Raw genomic sequence first — 15204 nt, 5'->3', positions numbered from 1 at the left:
CGGCAGTGAAAGCCTGGAATCCTAACCACCGGGCCACCAGGGAACTCTCTAACTTTTTATTTTAAAAATATAAAATTATATTCTTTTTTATAGGAAAATGTTCTTTATAGGTTTTTCTCCCCCTATGGGACATGGTGTTGGTTAGGAAAAAATACTCCCCATGACAGCCCTCAGAGTTTGCAGCCCATACGGGACGGCCAAGGACAGACCTAAAGGCACCATCCACATAATGGATGAACACAGGAGATGGGCAGATGACAGGCCATGGTGAGCACAGCAGGTTCCATTTTGGTGAAAATAGCCTATTATGTTAACTGGCATATAGTAGATCTCTCAGCAATTTTTGTTTGTTTATTTTGGGGTTAAGCATGGACATCGTGGTCATGCCACAGCTGAGACAGGTGGAATTTCATATTGAGAGACGGAATACAAAACAAGTCTCGATGGAAATTTTCAACAATGAGGAAAGGTGTTTCTCTTTGTTGTTGTTGCTTTTAATGTACAAATGTAAGTCATAGAAATGTACCATTTCTCTGAAGCTAAGAAGCACATACAAACATTTTAACCTTATTTATGGAGCAGCTAGCACACCCTCGATAAATAAGTCATGTGCTTTCAACCTCTCTATTCATAGAATTATCAATTTTGAAAACGCTCATGAATTATATCTTTCTGTAACCAATTTTCAAAGGTTAGTTTTGAAAATATTTTTAAGATTATATATTCTGGATGGAATATATGTTTTCCAGCTTTCATGAACTGAAATATTTTAAAACAGTGTCCATTAATAAAATTACAGTAAAAGTTGTGATATTTTTCAATGAATTTTGGCATATGTTTTCCTTTTTTTTTTTTTTTTTCCTTTTTAGAAAACTTTTCTTTAAAATTGTCTGTAGAGCTTAGACCCAGAGGAGACTGCTAGAGTCTTCCTCTAAATGCCCCTTTTCCACTCTGGCAAAGCCATTACAATTTGTTTCTCTTTTCCTAGAAGTTATCTTACACCACCTAAAGGGCACAGATGCTTTTCCAGTTATTTAACTAAAAAGTACAATGAATGAAGACAAGTACACAGACACACTCACACACACATACCCCTTTTTAATCATATCTAGAGACTTCTAGCATAAATACCAGGAAACGAGTGAGTAGGGAATGGGGAAGGAGCACAGAACAGGTATGGTCCATGCAGATGTGGCCTGGGAAGAAATGCCACAGAATGAGGGGAGCGTGATGGGATAGAGGGAAGTGAACACCATAGACGCTGGCAAGGATGGAGATATCTGAAGAGCAGAAGGAAGCGGCGGGAACTTGGGAATGCTCTTGGAGGCTGAGCTAGCATTCTGCCCTCGGCCACTTGAGCACCACTTTTTTTTTTTTAAATAAATTTATTTATTTATTTTTGGCTGTGTTGGGTCTTCGTTTCTGTGCGAGGGCTTTCTCCAGTTGCGGCGAGCGGGGGCCACTCTTCATCGCGGTGCGCGGGCCTCTCCCTGTTGCGGCCTCTCCCGTTACGGAACACAGGCTCCAGACGCGCAGACTCAGTAGTTGTGGTGCACGGGCTAGCCGCTCCGCGGCATGTGGGATCTTCCCGGACTGGGGCTCGAACCCATGTCCCCTGCATTGGCAGGCGGATTCTTAACCACTGCGCCACCAGGGAAGCCCCCACTTTTTTTCAATCCTCCTTTTCACCTACAATCCCCTCCGTGTCACCCCTCACTTTCATCTTGCCTTTCTCTTCTGTCTTGTCTTAGCTCTTATCAGTGGTCCTTCAGACAACGCTGGAGCTAGGAATTCAACAGCTTTTCAAAAGGTAGGACAAGCTTCTGACCCTTACCCCTTTCTGGGGGCCAGGTTTGGGGGTGTGATGGGGGGGTGGAAGCTGAGCAGCTTGCTGAAGGACCAGGTCTGCAGAAGTCAAGGGCCAACAGGCCTGCAAAAAGCCTCCAGCCCGGGACCCAACTTCAGCCTGTGTACAGGAGCTACCGCACCTTTTGTAGACTATAGCTCTTCATATTTAATTGCTGGTGGAGGAAAACTATAAATCTGGACTCCGAAGAATTCAGTTCCGGTCCTCAGTGCTATCAACTAGCTGAGCAGCCATGCAATTACCTGCCCCTCTCTGGACCTCAGTTCGCTCAGCTGGAAAGCAAAGGATCTGGTCCATGCCGGAGCTGGCTCTATAATTACTGCTTGTGAACTCAAATGCGTTTGGCACTTGGCAGCAGGCTCTGGTTTACATAACCTGTTCTACCAACTAAAAATTGTCCTTCAGAAAACTACTGCCCTTTAATAGGATACAGGACTGGGTTGAACACATTCACTACGTGGGAAGATTGTGAGGGCCTGTCTTGGGAGTAGACTCTGAAAATGACCATTTCACCTCTTTAAGGGATGTCCCAAGGAGCCCCCATCACCTCCCTGGCTAATGTACTCTGATTATTTAATCATCAATCACAGCGAGTTCTTCATTCCATGTAACCTAAGTTCCTTCTTTGGTAGTTTCCACTTCCCCAGCCTCACTGGAGATAGGCCACTATCCGCTCCAACATTTCAGAGACGATACAATAAAACATGATGCCTGCAATACCCACCAGAGGTTCCTCCGAGGGTCAACTCAATATTCAGACTCACAAGCCTTCTAGAGGCCACATTTGGCTTTAAAAGTCAAGACAATGTAGGGAGGAACCACAGCTGGCCAGCCTGGCAGCATTGAGAGTTCATCTCATGGGAGTTCTGCTCTCAGTCTAGCATAGCAGTCAGCTCAGGTGCAGGAGCTAAGAGCCTCGTTGCTCAGGTGTAGGCCCCTCCCCAGCTTAGAAGCCATCATATTTTGTAATATAACTCTAGGAGTATAGTTTCCGAGTTCCTCACAAAGACAAGCACAGTTCAAAAAGTCCCCACACTCAGAGAGAATGGAGTCCAGCCAAGTATTTATAGTTCAATCAGGTATTTACAGTACAAATCAATGCTGTAAAACATACCTCATTCTCCCCATTTGGACGCTGGGGCTTAGAGAAGGGATAAGTGATAGAGCCAAGATCTCCTGACCCCAAGGTCCACAGTTCTTTCTGTTCTATCACAGCTGCCTCATTTTGAATGGAACTCTGATCTTCACTATGACTATGACATAGTCTTAATTCGAGTGTACTTAAAAGAAGTATATCTTAATATTTTCAAAAGTGCAATGTTTTGTCATAATTGGTCTTATTTGTGATCATTTCAGAAAATATTTACATGCAGGTTAAATTAGCAAATACATCTGAAAATACCTGGCACACAGTAGGCATTTAATAACTATTTATTGAATCTGGCTTGTACTTCCTAAATTGGGTCCCCACCTGATTTCTTAGGGTGACAGCTTTGACCCACTCTTCTTCTGAGTCATGTTATGTTATATAGGGTGGCCATCCAGGGGCACAGTGGACCTTTCATTACATGGAGCCCCATGCTTTATAGCTACCCTTGTAACATTCATCCCCAAACCACAATTAACAGCAAACGCAGGGCCTTTTACCCTTAGGTCAGTAGGCTGAAGTGTAGTTAGCTGTGGAGATCTGTGACTCCCCAGACTAGGGCACCCCAATCATGTTTTCCAAGTGTAGCTGAAAGACAAAGCCAAGCCAGACCCAAAGCAGGATACCTGCAAACTATAACTTGAGATAGCTGGGCTCCCTTCTTCCAAGGAGACCAGGGAGGGCATTGCAACTGTCTCCACACAAGCAGGCAGCACCTGAGTGAATGCCTTATTAGGTATAGCTGTTCAGCCTTCTCTTCAGAAAAAGCAGGTAGGGCACATCGTTGGTATAACTGAAGGTTCAGCACACCAGGAATCAGATGATTATGCAACACACAAGGCCCTTCAGAGCCTGGCCCCAACACGCATCCTCACAAACACATTCTCACCTTTGCACGTCGTGTTTCTTCTCCATAGATGGTCATGGTTCCTGCTCTTTCCAGCTAGTAAACTTGACTCCTCTTTCCATACCCAGCTCAAGCCTTCCAGAACTGATTTTCATAGAATGTCTTCCTCCATGTTCTCAAAGGGCTTGGTCCTTCCTCTATCAGATGAGTTGAATTTGAAATTACTTGCTTATGGCACAACTGACTCTCTGACTTAATTGAGAATTAAGAGAGTAGACGCTTAAGTATCTGTGGGATAAACAACAAAGTCCTACTGTATAGCATAGGGAACTATTAATATATTCAATATCCTGTAACAAACCATAATGGAAAAGAATATGAAAAAGAATATATATGTATATGTATAACTGAATCGGTTTGCTGTACACAGACACTAACCCAACATTGTAAATCAACTATACTTCAATAAAATAAATTTAAAACAAAGTATTTGTGGAATGCCTCATTTTTTTAACAAATATTTATTGAGTGTATACTCTGTGCTAGGTACTGCTCTAGGTTAGGGATGGGATTGTGATATTTATGCAGAATCTTGAAGGGTGACATCATGTTGTAAGGGAGAGGGAGGGAGAGGACCAGAGACGGGATAGCTGTTCACAAAGCACCCATTTCCTGGTCTTCCTGGACATGGAGCTCTCCTATATTCCTCTGTCTCCCTGGGTGTGTTGGGTGTAGTTATGTGGCTAAGTTCTAAACCAATGTGATGTGGGAAAAAATGAGAGGCATTAACACCAGACCTGACCCATAAAGATCTCTCTTGCCTGATCCTCCACGCTTTTTCCCTTTCTAGTAGATTGATACAGATGAGTACAGTGTGACCTTGAGAAACATGTTCAAAATGAGGAAGCCGTAGCAGGAAGGAGCCTGGATCGCCACGTAGAGGAGAGCAGAGGGCTCCTGAGGAGCACCCAGGAGCAAGGACAGACGTCTCTGGACTATAATGCAGTCCGCTGTCCAAATGTCTATTTGTGTTGACCCTTCTGGGGTGTGTGTCTTGTTTTAAGTTTGAGACTTAGAATAATAACAATAGAAAATTTTAAAAGATTAGTTTAAAATGATAGACATTCTATTATGGAATAAGAATTACGTACAACTTAGAGGGTATTGGATAAGTTAATTCCTCTCGAGAAAATGGTAAAGCTGGTTGGTTAGGGCTGGCTAAGAGAGGCTTTCTGTTATGGACTAAGCTTAAAAACAAAATACCTCAAAAGTGACATTACAAATAGACATTTGGACAATCGACCCTATTATAATCTGGAGACTTCTCTTGTTTTGCCCTAATTCTATTCTTTGCTTCCATAGTCCAGGATATTCCTTGCTCGAGGATGTTACTTCACTGAAATAGGGCCTTCATTCTTTCTTGTTTTGTTGAGGACCTTCTACATACCAGAGAAATAAGACAGAGGGTTTTTCTCCAGAAGCTCAGGAGCAGAGAAGGACTGGCTGATAAAGGTGGCACTAAGCAGGGGTGGGGGTTGGAGGTGTTCAGTGTCAACCCAGCGGGACCTTGGACCCTGTCAGCAGGTTATTGTTTCCAGCATAAGGAAAGAAGCCTCAAGGATTCCTCTGTCACCACATATGGGCAGGATACCACAGCCGGGCAGAGAGAGAATAGAGAGACTTTTCATTAGAGAGAAACTGGAGGCCCCGCACCCAAACAGAGAGGGAAGCCACAGCCACAGCTGGGGCCATCGGTAATGCACAGCACGCATTTTGCAGATGATTTTAGATGAATTACTTTAATGGAGAGAATATGTTCTGAAATCTGAACAATGACGTAAGGACAGAATTTTTCATTTTGGGTAATAAAGGCCCATTAACCTATACACTCCAGGAAGATCTGGCACCAGGCCTAGTAAACATAGGACACTCTCAGTTTCAAATATATGTCTCATCGTCTCTACGAACCATCGAAATATCCTACATACGTTAATATTTTAGCATTAAATGACAGAGGGCTGTGCTAATTACTACCCATAAAACTTTGGGCAAGTTTCTTGCCTCCATTTCCCCAACTATTGAACAAGGGTAATAATAGTATTACTTCACAATTATTGTGAGAATGAAAGGAAGAATTGTGCCTGGCCTATATTAAATACTCCATAATATATTAACTATTATTATTGTTGTTTTTTCAAACTGGCTGTCATCTGGAAGCAGGAGAGGATTCTTTTATTAGACCACATGTTCTGATTGTGGGCTCAGAAAATGTTACTGAGCCTGCAGGAATAATGAAGCCTTTGTGGTTTGCTCCAAGCTTTGTCTTTGAATAAAAGTGCGCACATGTCACAACCTGGAGGTTGAAGAAAAGCTCCCCATACTGTGCCCCAGGGCTCTTCCCAACCTCATTCTCTAAAACATCCAGCCAGACCTTGATCACCTCATAAAAGCTGATGATCTTAGAAATCTCCCACTGGTGGCATTTTTTTTAAACTTAAAATGATGAATTTTTCAATGCAAATTGATTTATCTTCTTTTTTATTTTGGAAAGCCATTAAATAAAACATTGATTATCTGAATAATTGTACCAAATTTTATGCATCATTAAGATGACATTAACATTACTTCAATTCTTAAGTTATTCTAGGGCCACTGGAAAGAAACAATGTATGATTCTAATGATCCAGTAAAAATTATGCAAATGTGCAACAAGAGTGAACTGATAACATTCATGTTTCCCTGGCACAAGAGCAAGGAATGAAGAGACCGAGAAAAAGTCAAGGTGGAATTATTTAGAATTGTTGCATTAAAAGTGAATGATTTCCAACCAGGCTTTTAAAACAACTGTCCCACTGGAAGTTGGGTTTTTGCAAGCCATAGGAGACAGCACCACCTACTGGCTGCAGAATTTGCCCAGCGGCTAGGAAGAAGGAAGAGGGTGGTGGGTAGTTCAGGGGTAAAATTGCCCCAAAGATTTAAGTTTCAAGCTGTTTTGGTGTTGATGCCACCTGGACGATTGACCTCCTCCTCCATAAGGAAGCTCAGAGACCACTGAAGCTTCTTATGCATAATAGATTCCTGGTTTCTAGAATCTCTGGGGAAGGAATGGGAAATGATGTGATCTGGGGCTTGACCTCAAGGAGCCAAGCCGCTGGTTGAAAGTAGTGATTCTCAAACTCCCCCGCGCATTCGAATCACTTGAGGAGCTTAACCCAGCCGGATGCTCTAGACCAACGAAGCGCTCTGGGATGGGACCCAGGCATCAGTGATTTTTAAATCTTCTCAAGTGACTCCAGTGTACAGCCGAGACCTTCTGCTGTCGGGGCAATGGTCCATCCCCAGCTGGTTTTACCCAGCGTTGACCTCAGAGAGCCTTCAGGCTGAAGCAGAGATCAGCAGAATGACATGTATGTGCTCCTGTGCTGTCTGAGGGCAGTGATTAGAGGATGCCTCCCTCAAGGTCAGAGAGGCTCCCGCAGGAGTGTCCACACTCCACTTTAAAAAAAAAAACAGCTCAATTGAGGTATATATACAATAAACTGTACATATGTAAAGTTTGTAATTTAAGTTTTGCTATAACCGTGGTAACCTTCACCACCATCAAGATAATGAACACACCCTTCAAGATTGAGCTGGAAGAGTCCTGCTTTATACTGTTTCATAACTATTTAATATTCTATGCCAGGCATTGTGCTGGGTGAGAAGGAAACACAGACTTACCATGCAGGACCTCTTTACCAGGGAAATGAGTTCCAGGACCCAGCTGACACGAGAGAGGCGATACTTCTGCTTGAGAGGGCTGTGTGGAGAAGGGGAGGATTTGAAAGTCAGAAGAGATGGTGTTTTAGCTGATCTAGACAGTTGGAGGTGTTTATTAGGCAGTTGAAGGAAAGGGGCATTTCAAGTGCAGGGCACAGCACAGGCAAAAAAATGGAGGTAGTATAAAATAGATAACTAATAAGAACCTGCTGTATAAAAAAAATAAAATAAATTCCAAAAAAATGGCTGTAGGAGGAGGTGGCATGTTTAGGGAACAGCAGGTATGCAAGTGTTAGAGCACTGCGGGGGTAGTGGGAGTGGGGACGGGGGAGGAGAGGCAACTCTGGAGCACTTGAGCCACAAAGAGTCTGGCTTGAATCTCTGAGCTTGATTCTCTCAGTGGAGAACCCCTGAAAGCCTTAAGCAAGGGAATATCATGATCAGATTCACATCTTAGAAAGTTCATTCTGACAGGCCTGTGAGGTTGCAGGGCAGTCAGTTAGAAAACCTTTGCAAAGGTCCCAGTGAGCGGAAACAAATGAATTAGACGTTCTATTATGTAAGATCAAAAGCAACTTTGGAGACAAAAGCCATTTTCATAAATATTACACATATACATATTTGGAGCATTATTTTTATTCAAACAATAGCAATGAAATTCACCCAAGAATGGATGTACTCTGGTCCATGAAGCCCAGAGTTCTGTATGGCCCAGGACCTTTGAGCAGTGATGGAAACTGACATGGTGTAGTGCAGAGGGCCACGAGAGAGGTGGGACTCTTTAGAAAAGAGGTTCAGGGACTTCCCTGGAGGCGCAGTGGATAAGACACTGCGCTCCCAGTGCAGGGGGCCCGGGTTCGATCCCTGGTCAGGGAACTAGATCCCACAGGCATGCTGCAACTAAAACTTTGCATGCCACAACTAAGGAGCCAGTGAGCCGCAACTAAGGAGCCCACCTGCTGCAACTAAGACCCGGTGCAACCAAATAAATAAATAAATAAAAAAAATTTTAAAAAAAAAGAAAGAAAAGAGGTTCAAATAGCCTACTTTTAGCACTAAATCCAGAATCATCTTCAAATGTAAAGGAGGTAACATGCAGGTCAGAACTAGAGACTGTGATGTCAAGTTACAGTGGTCAGCCAATTTTAAGTTATGTCTTCATTAATTCTGTTAACCTATTGATTGCTGACTAATATTTTTACTGTGGGCATTAATAGGTCATACGAGTTTCTTTTATTATGTTCACCAGCTAGCCTTGAGAACACAAGAGTAATCACAAGCTGTATCAGTGAGGATGCTTCCACCTGCAAAAACAGAAGCAACTACTCAAACTGTCCTAACGGTAAAGTCCAGAGCCTTCAGGGATGGTCTGATCAGAGCACCAGCTCCATTCTTCCATGGTTCTCTCAGCTTTGCCCTCCTCTATGTGTCAGCTCAGCAAAACTGAAGCAGTTCGAGGCCTCACCTCCTCAACCCCGCTCTCCAGAACGACGAGTTTCTCCTCCTCCAAGCCTCCTACCAACATCTGAGATTTATTCTAATCATATCCACTTGTGCCATGTGCTTGCTAAGTCAATCACTGGCAAGCCGGCATGGGATTCCACTGATTGGCTTGGGCCAACCAAGGCCTACATTTGGAGCTAGGGGTCGGATCAATCCCACCCAAAATGCTTGGTTGCTTCAAAATGGAAGAGTTGTGGGATACGCCTGAGGAAGCAGCCAAAAATGTCTATTCCATGACAAAAAAAAATTACCTTGGGTGATCCAGCAGCCCCTAATGAGCAGATGTTAATCAATTCGGTTTACCATGTGTCATGTTTGCTATTGAAAGTGAAACTTAACTGCTATGTGCATCACCCAAAGTCCCAAACACAAGGGAGGACCATCTATTAAAGACACTTTATTTGTTACTGCTTATAGTTAACAGTCAAGAACAAATAATAACAACAAATAAAAATAACTTGCAAAGAGACCAGACATTAGACATAAACAAGGATACTACTAACATTAAAGAAAGCCTGTGCTGGAGGTGGCTGTCCCCATTCTTAGCTGTGTGTGTGTGTTCGTGACCACGGCTAAGGCTCTGTCCCCAGGGAAGGCTGAGGCTTTGGTGGAATACCTCTGGAGTCTGTATCACGAGGCTGAACGTTTGGATCCAGAGCCCAAGCTCCCTCTCTCACCAGGAGCCAGTCAGAATGTCTACAATTTCAAAGTGACTTCAAGCTCTTGCTCTGGGGGCTCTGTCTTCACATCCTCTCCTAGGTTCTAAATCTTGGGTAGGGCACGAATTAGAGGAAATGCCCATTTGCTCATTGAGGAGGGGAATCTGAGGATGAAGGTGGGCCCTGGGTACCTTCTCCCTTACTCAGCCTCCAGCCCAGCTTCCTTCTACCTCTGTTCCTCCTTCTCCTGGTCACATTTTTCCCCACTGACTCCCCTACCCACCGGCATTTCAAACCCTCTAGAACGTACCCCTGCAGAGGACATTTCTAGTTCAGGCCTTCTAGTTGACATTAAGAAGGCCCTGGATTGCCAGTAACTGCTCCCAAAAAGCTAAGAGACCTGTCTCTTTTTATCTGTCCTCTTGATTTGAACACAGGTCACAAGTTCCTGGCAGTTCAAGGGTAATGAAATCCCTACATTTGAGGAAAAGAAGGAGCTTCCCTGTTTTAACTTGCCAGAGAATGAACCTCAGCATCTTCAAGGATGGTATGTCCTCCCATCTCCTGGGACCTCCACAGCTGATGTGTAAGAGTCTCCCAGAATACGTCACTTATCTACAGGGTATCAACTCAAAGCAACACTCTTCTAGACTCTTTCAGGAGTGAAAAATCCTGGGGAGCTTCCCTCTAGATAGATAGAATGATTACTGTTGCACAGCCAGGAAAAAAAAAAACCTAACTATTGTACTGATCGGAGCAAATCAACTATCTTAAGTATAGATGCTTACTAATAGCATCTATGTGCATTTAATTTCATAGGTACTTAGTTAGCAAACAAGCTGTATTCATTGCAAACAGTCACAACTTCCATTCAGAGAGGCTGGATGGAAGAGAAATACCAAAGGCCAGACCTTCATGGCTGCTCCCTTCTCCATCAGTCTTTGAAACAGTCAAAATAAAAGCTCATACGTTGGGTTGAGGGGCCATGGATGGTTCCAAATTTTTACCGTTCTAGACAAAACGAGAGAGAGAGAAAGAGAGGGGGAAAAAACTCTTAGAAAAGAAGTATTCCAACAGAAACATATGAGAAAATTTAGATTCATAAATGATTAACATTATTGTAATTAATACAATTTGAATACTATTATTCAAATTAGAACCCATCGTGCTGTGTTCTTTATGCATTTTGGCTTATTTGATATTTACCCTCTGAGGTAGGCTTCATTTTAACCATTTCACAGATGAGAAAACAAACCCAGAGAAGTCAAATAACTTGTCTGAGATCACACAGCTCGTAGCAGGAAGGGCCAGGCTGTGAACCCAGGTCTGTCTGATTCTAAATCCCATGCCTGCTCAGCCACTAAAGGGCTTTCTTCAGAGGTTATACTTGAAGTAAGGGCTCCACTGTGGGGAAAGGGAGGTTTGAAATCAGTTCCATGGTTAAGGTTCACCTCAGGTAGGACCAAAGAGAGGTCCATCTCGGCTCTTGCTGGCTAGACCCTGTGTCCGACCCCACACGGCGCATTTGTGCAAGTCATCCCTTCGTGCACGCATGGAACACTTAGATTCCATGACTGAAGGAAAGCTGATACGTAAAATCAACCGTGGGATTTCAAACTAAAAATAAGTCAGATTTTCCCAGAATATTCAAAGTGCGTTAAGATCCTCAAAGGATGACCCGCTCACCTGGGCCGCCTGCAGAAGCAACGCTCACACACGGGGAGTGGGGATACTGTGCTCCCCTTCCCCGGCCCCTCTACCACCCTCCCGGGTCCCCCCTCTCTTTCAGCCTCTTTATTTTTCTTCTGTCCTGGGGATACCTCACCCTTCCTTCTTTCCCTTTCTCCCCACTCTTCCTCTTTTAAACAAGTCATTTCTCTCCTTTCCTCTCTTCTTCCCCCTCTCTCTTCTCTGGCCACTTTTCCTCTGCCTTCTGTCTTGTCACTCCTCCCCAAGGGAGTCCTCTCTGACAGGCTTTCTCCTTTCAGTATTTCATTTGGTCACACTGAGCAATGCCAGCTACGATTCTCCAAAACAAATCTAACAAGGACAAGCTACTTGCCTTGAAAGTCCTCCCAAGGGAAAGAAAATATTATCAGCCTCACTTGCCTTGTCGCTTTAGAAATTGATCGGGTGGCCTTGTGGTCTGGGGTGGGGCGGGGAGGAAAGGAGAGATCTGCCTTCATGTGGGCTGGCTGGAAAGGATCCATGTAAACAGAACCATGTTTACATCCAACAGTCCTCCCCAGGCCTGCCCTAGGTCCTAGGCCCTTCAGCAGTCTGGGAATTGTCATCACAACCACTGGAGTTGTATCCCAAGAAACATATCATTTAAGGAGACCTTAAGGGCATGTGAATTAAGATTCCTTTTTTAGAGCTGAGGAAATAGATGAACAGATAAATTAAGTGGTGTGTCTAGTCACATAGATGGTCAGTGTTAGGGACCAAGTGGTGGTTACTTTCAATAGCTTTCGATTAAAAAAAAAGTCTACTGGGCAGCCAGGGCTGCTGATGATACAACAGCCAGGTCCCAAGTCGGCCCTGGGGCATTTCACTCTGCAAAGGCAAACAGAAAGCATGCAAAGACTCACCTAATAGTGTGCGCGGGGTATACCGCCCGGGACTACGTAGGGATTCTGTGGCTCACTCTCTCTGGGCAGGTTCACGTTGATCTTAGGGAAGATCCTCCCGTCTGCTCCTAGATTGCTAAAGCCGGTATTCCGCAGTTGCAGATTTTGAAAATTGTCCTCAATCAAGTTCTGTTCTTCCACATTCCTCCTTTTGTTCTTTGAACTGTAATCAGTAACAAGAATTAGGGTCTGACAACGGCAGCAAGTTCCTTGAAGCAAAAGTTAATATTTTTTCTTCAAAATGTTTTGAATTTTTGAAATAATTTCAAATTTACATGTAAGTTACCAAAAACAAGAAAAATTACACAGAGCTCCCATACATCTATCACCCAGATTCCCCGACTGTCAACATTTCTGAACCATTTAAGAATAAGCTGCAGACCTGATGTCCATTACTGGTAATACGTCATTACTTCATTCAGTGTAGATTCCCTAAGTCTCCTCATAAGCTCCATGTAACCATCAAAACCAGAACGTTAACCCTGATCCAACGTTACCATCTAATTCTTCCAGTCCCATTTACATTTTGCTAATAATGTTAGTATTTTTCAGTGTGCTTTTGAATTATTTATGGAAATGGTAATAAAAGTCAAAGAAAACGATGATTTGTGGTACAATTTTTCATTCAGGCAAAGTCAATGTCTACAGAAGCACCTCCGTGAACAAAATGAGTTCAAGGCATAAAGGTCTTAAGGAGAAATAGGAGTTTCCCACGTTGTTCTGTGGGCCCTCAAGGACCTCAAGTGTAGGCATTCAAAGCCAAGTGGATGGACCTGCAGGTGAGGGAGGCACCTGTCCCCCAATTAACTCTGATCATGACCCTTCTCTCCTTCTGGCCTGCAGCAACAGTCCTGCCCTGTTAGAATATGGGTAGTGGGGCCAGAGGCATCCATCATGGCCACAGGGCAGTCCTGGGGTGACTCTCAGACACTGGAACATCAGAAAGGAAGACCCACTCACCTGGTGACCCTGATGGTCAGCCCAGCCCGCCACGGAGTTCCTGCCCTGTGACAGCACTCCCATCTAAGGTAACTGACAAAAGGCTTCCTTCCCTTTGGAATGGGCAAGAAAGTATAATTCTTGGAGAGCTCCCAAGAGTCATCCATCTGTGGCTGAGCAAAGAGCAAACGGGGCTCTGCAGCAGGAAGGGGAACCGAGAACCGAGGCTCTCAAGGGGCACAAGCTCTATCACAGTCCCTGAGGACCCTGGAGACTGGGGCAGTGAGCCGGTCCACTGTGGAGGAAGCAGCCTTGCTCCAGAGTCGAATGTCCTGTCCCCCACACTCCCACCCCTGGAAAAGGGAAAGTCGTGTTCTCAGTTCCCAGCTTGGCATCCTTATAATCAAGTCTCTGGGGAAGAGTTAATATCATAATGGAGTAAAAGAAGAAAAAAAAAGAAACAAAATATTTTAGTAATGTAAACTCTATCCTCTCGCATTACAGTGCAAAAAAACCTATTTTGCCAAAATATAAGGTATTAGCTAAAGGTAATTTTCAAAAAGTAGCTTTTTTTAAAAAATCAGAGTAGCTCCTCACTTGGCACATTTAGAATGGAATAGATGATAGTATTCCGTCTCTATTAATGGAGGGAACTTTATCTAAATGTTTGTAGAATAAATGAATGGACCCTACTTAAGTTTTTAAGAAGGGCATTTAAGGCACAAGCTGAGAAAAGGCCATGCAGAGGTAATGTTTCTACTTAAAACCCAGGGGACTCAGTTAAGGTGGACGTTAGGCTATTTGCAGCGAGGTCCTGGGCAAGGGAGTGACTTAATGAAAATCATATTTGACAACATCAATGGAGTTAAATACTGCTAACAAAAGAGTGTTTTGTTTTGTTTTGTTTTTGAGCAGATAAAGGTTTATTGCAGGGCCAAGCACATGGGTGGCTTGTGCTCAAAAAAAAACCCCTGGGGCTTCCCTGGTGGCGCAGGGGTTGGGGTTCCGCCTGCCGATGCAGGGGACACGGGTTCGTGCCCTGGTCCGGGAAGATCCCACATGCCGCGGAGCGGCTGGGCCCGTGAGCCATGGCCGCTGAGCCTGCGCATCCGGAGCCTGTGCTCCGCAACGGGAGAGGCCACAACAGTGAGAGGCCCACATACCACAAAAAAAACAAAAAAACAAAAACAAAAAAAAACCCCCTGAACTCCCAAAAGAGTTTTTAATGACATCAGAAAACGGTTGCTACGTCACTTTATAGTATTAAGCAAAAACAAACCTCCACAAAAAAAATTTTAAAGCACAAAAGATACTAAATTACATATATAACATCATTTTAAAAAGTAGCAAAAAACCTGGAAGGATGTAGGCCAAAATGTTGGTTGCTTCAGGGTGGTGGGTTGTGTGGGTGACTTTTTAGTCTGCTCCTTTCCACATTTTCTATTTTCTTCAGTGATCATGGGTAGCTTATAGAATCAGAAGAAAATTCAGGTAAGACAAAAAGGGCAATGGTATTAGAGAGGCCTCGCCTTACTTTTCTTCTCTTGCCCGGGAAAGGCTGGGCGTGTTTGGAAACCAGAGTGTAATGCAGGTGGCACTGTGTCCCAGGAAAGGGACACTTCATCCCATACCTCGCTGAGATGATGAATGCGATCACCAAGCCGAGAATGAGGATGCCAGCAATGGTGCCCACGATCGTGAGGATCAGCTGAAATGCTGAAAGGGAAAGGAGAAGAGTAGGAACGGCTTCCCCCAAGCAGACTCCCACTGTCTACTGCACAGGTACGTGTGTTCCCAGTGGTTCCTGGCCAAGAGGACAATTGGGCTCTGCTTTCTGACCCTCTTCCAGGACC

General features: G+C 44.0%; 1 protein-coding gene across 1 annotated transcript in view; it reads right to left on the bottom strand.

The window, feature by feature from the left end:
* Positions 1–9505: 9505 nt before the first annotated feature.
* MUC13 (mucin 13, cell surface associated) overlaps positions 9506–15204 on the bottom strand; it is a 30003-nt gene continuing 24304 nt past the window's right edge. Inside the window, exons 9-11 of the mRNA XM_067738648.1 lie at positions 14983–15067; positions 12374–12575; positions 9506–10793 (exon numbers count right to left, since the gene is read on the bottom strand). Coding sequence (XP_067594749.1) covers positions 12374–12575; positions 14983–15067 — 287 coding nt within the window. The 3' untranslated portion in view covers positions 9506–10793. The remainder of the gene's footprint in view (positions 10794–12373; positions 12576–14982; positions 15068–15204) is intronic.

This window comes from Pseudorca crassidens, chromosome 5 (assembly GCF_039906515.1).
Source record: "Pseudorca crassidens isolate mPseCra1 chromosome 5, mPseCra1.hap1, whole genome shotgun sequence".
In the NCBI taxonomy this organism is placed as follows: domain Eukaryota; kingdom Metazoa; phylum Chordata; class Mammalia; order Artiodactyla; family Delphinidae; genus Pseudorca; species Pseudorca crassidens.
The sequence above is the reverse complement of the archived record's forward strand: the minus strand, read 5'-3'. Positions and strand labels throughout refer to the sequence as shown.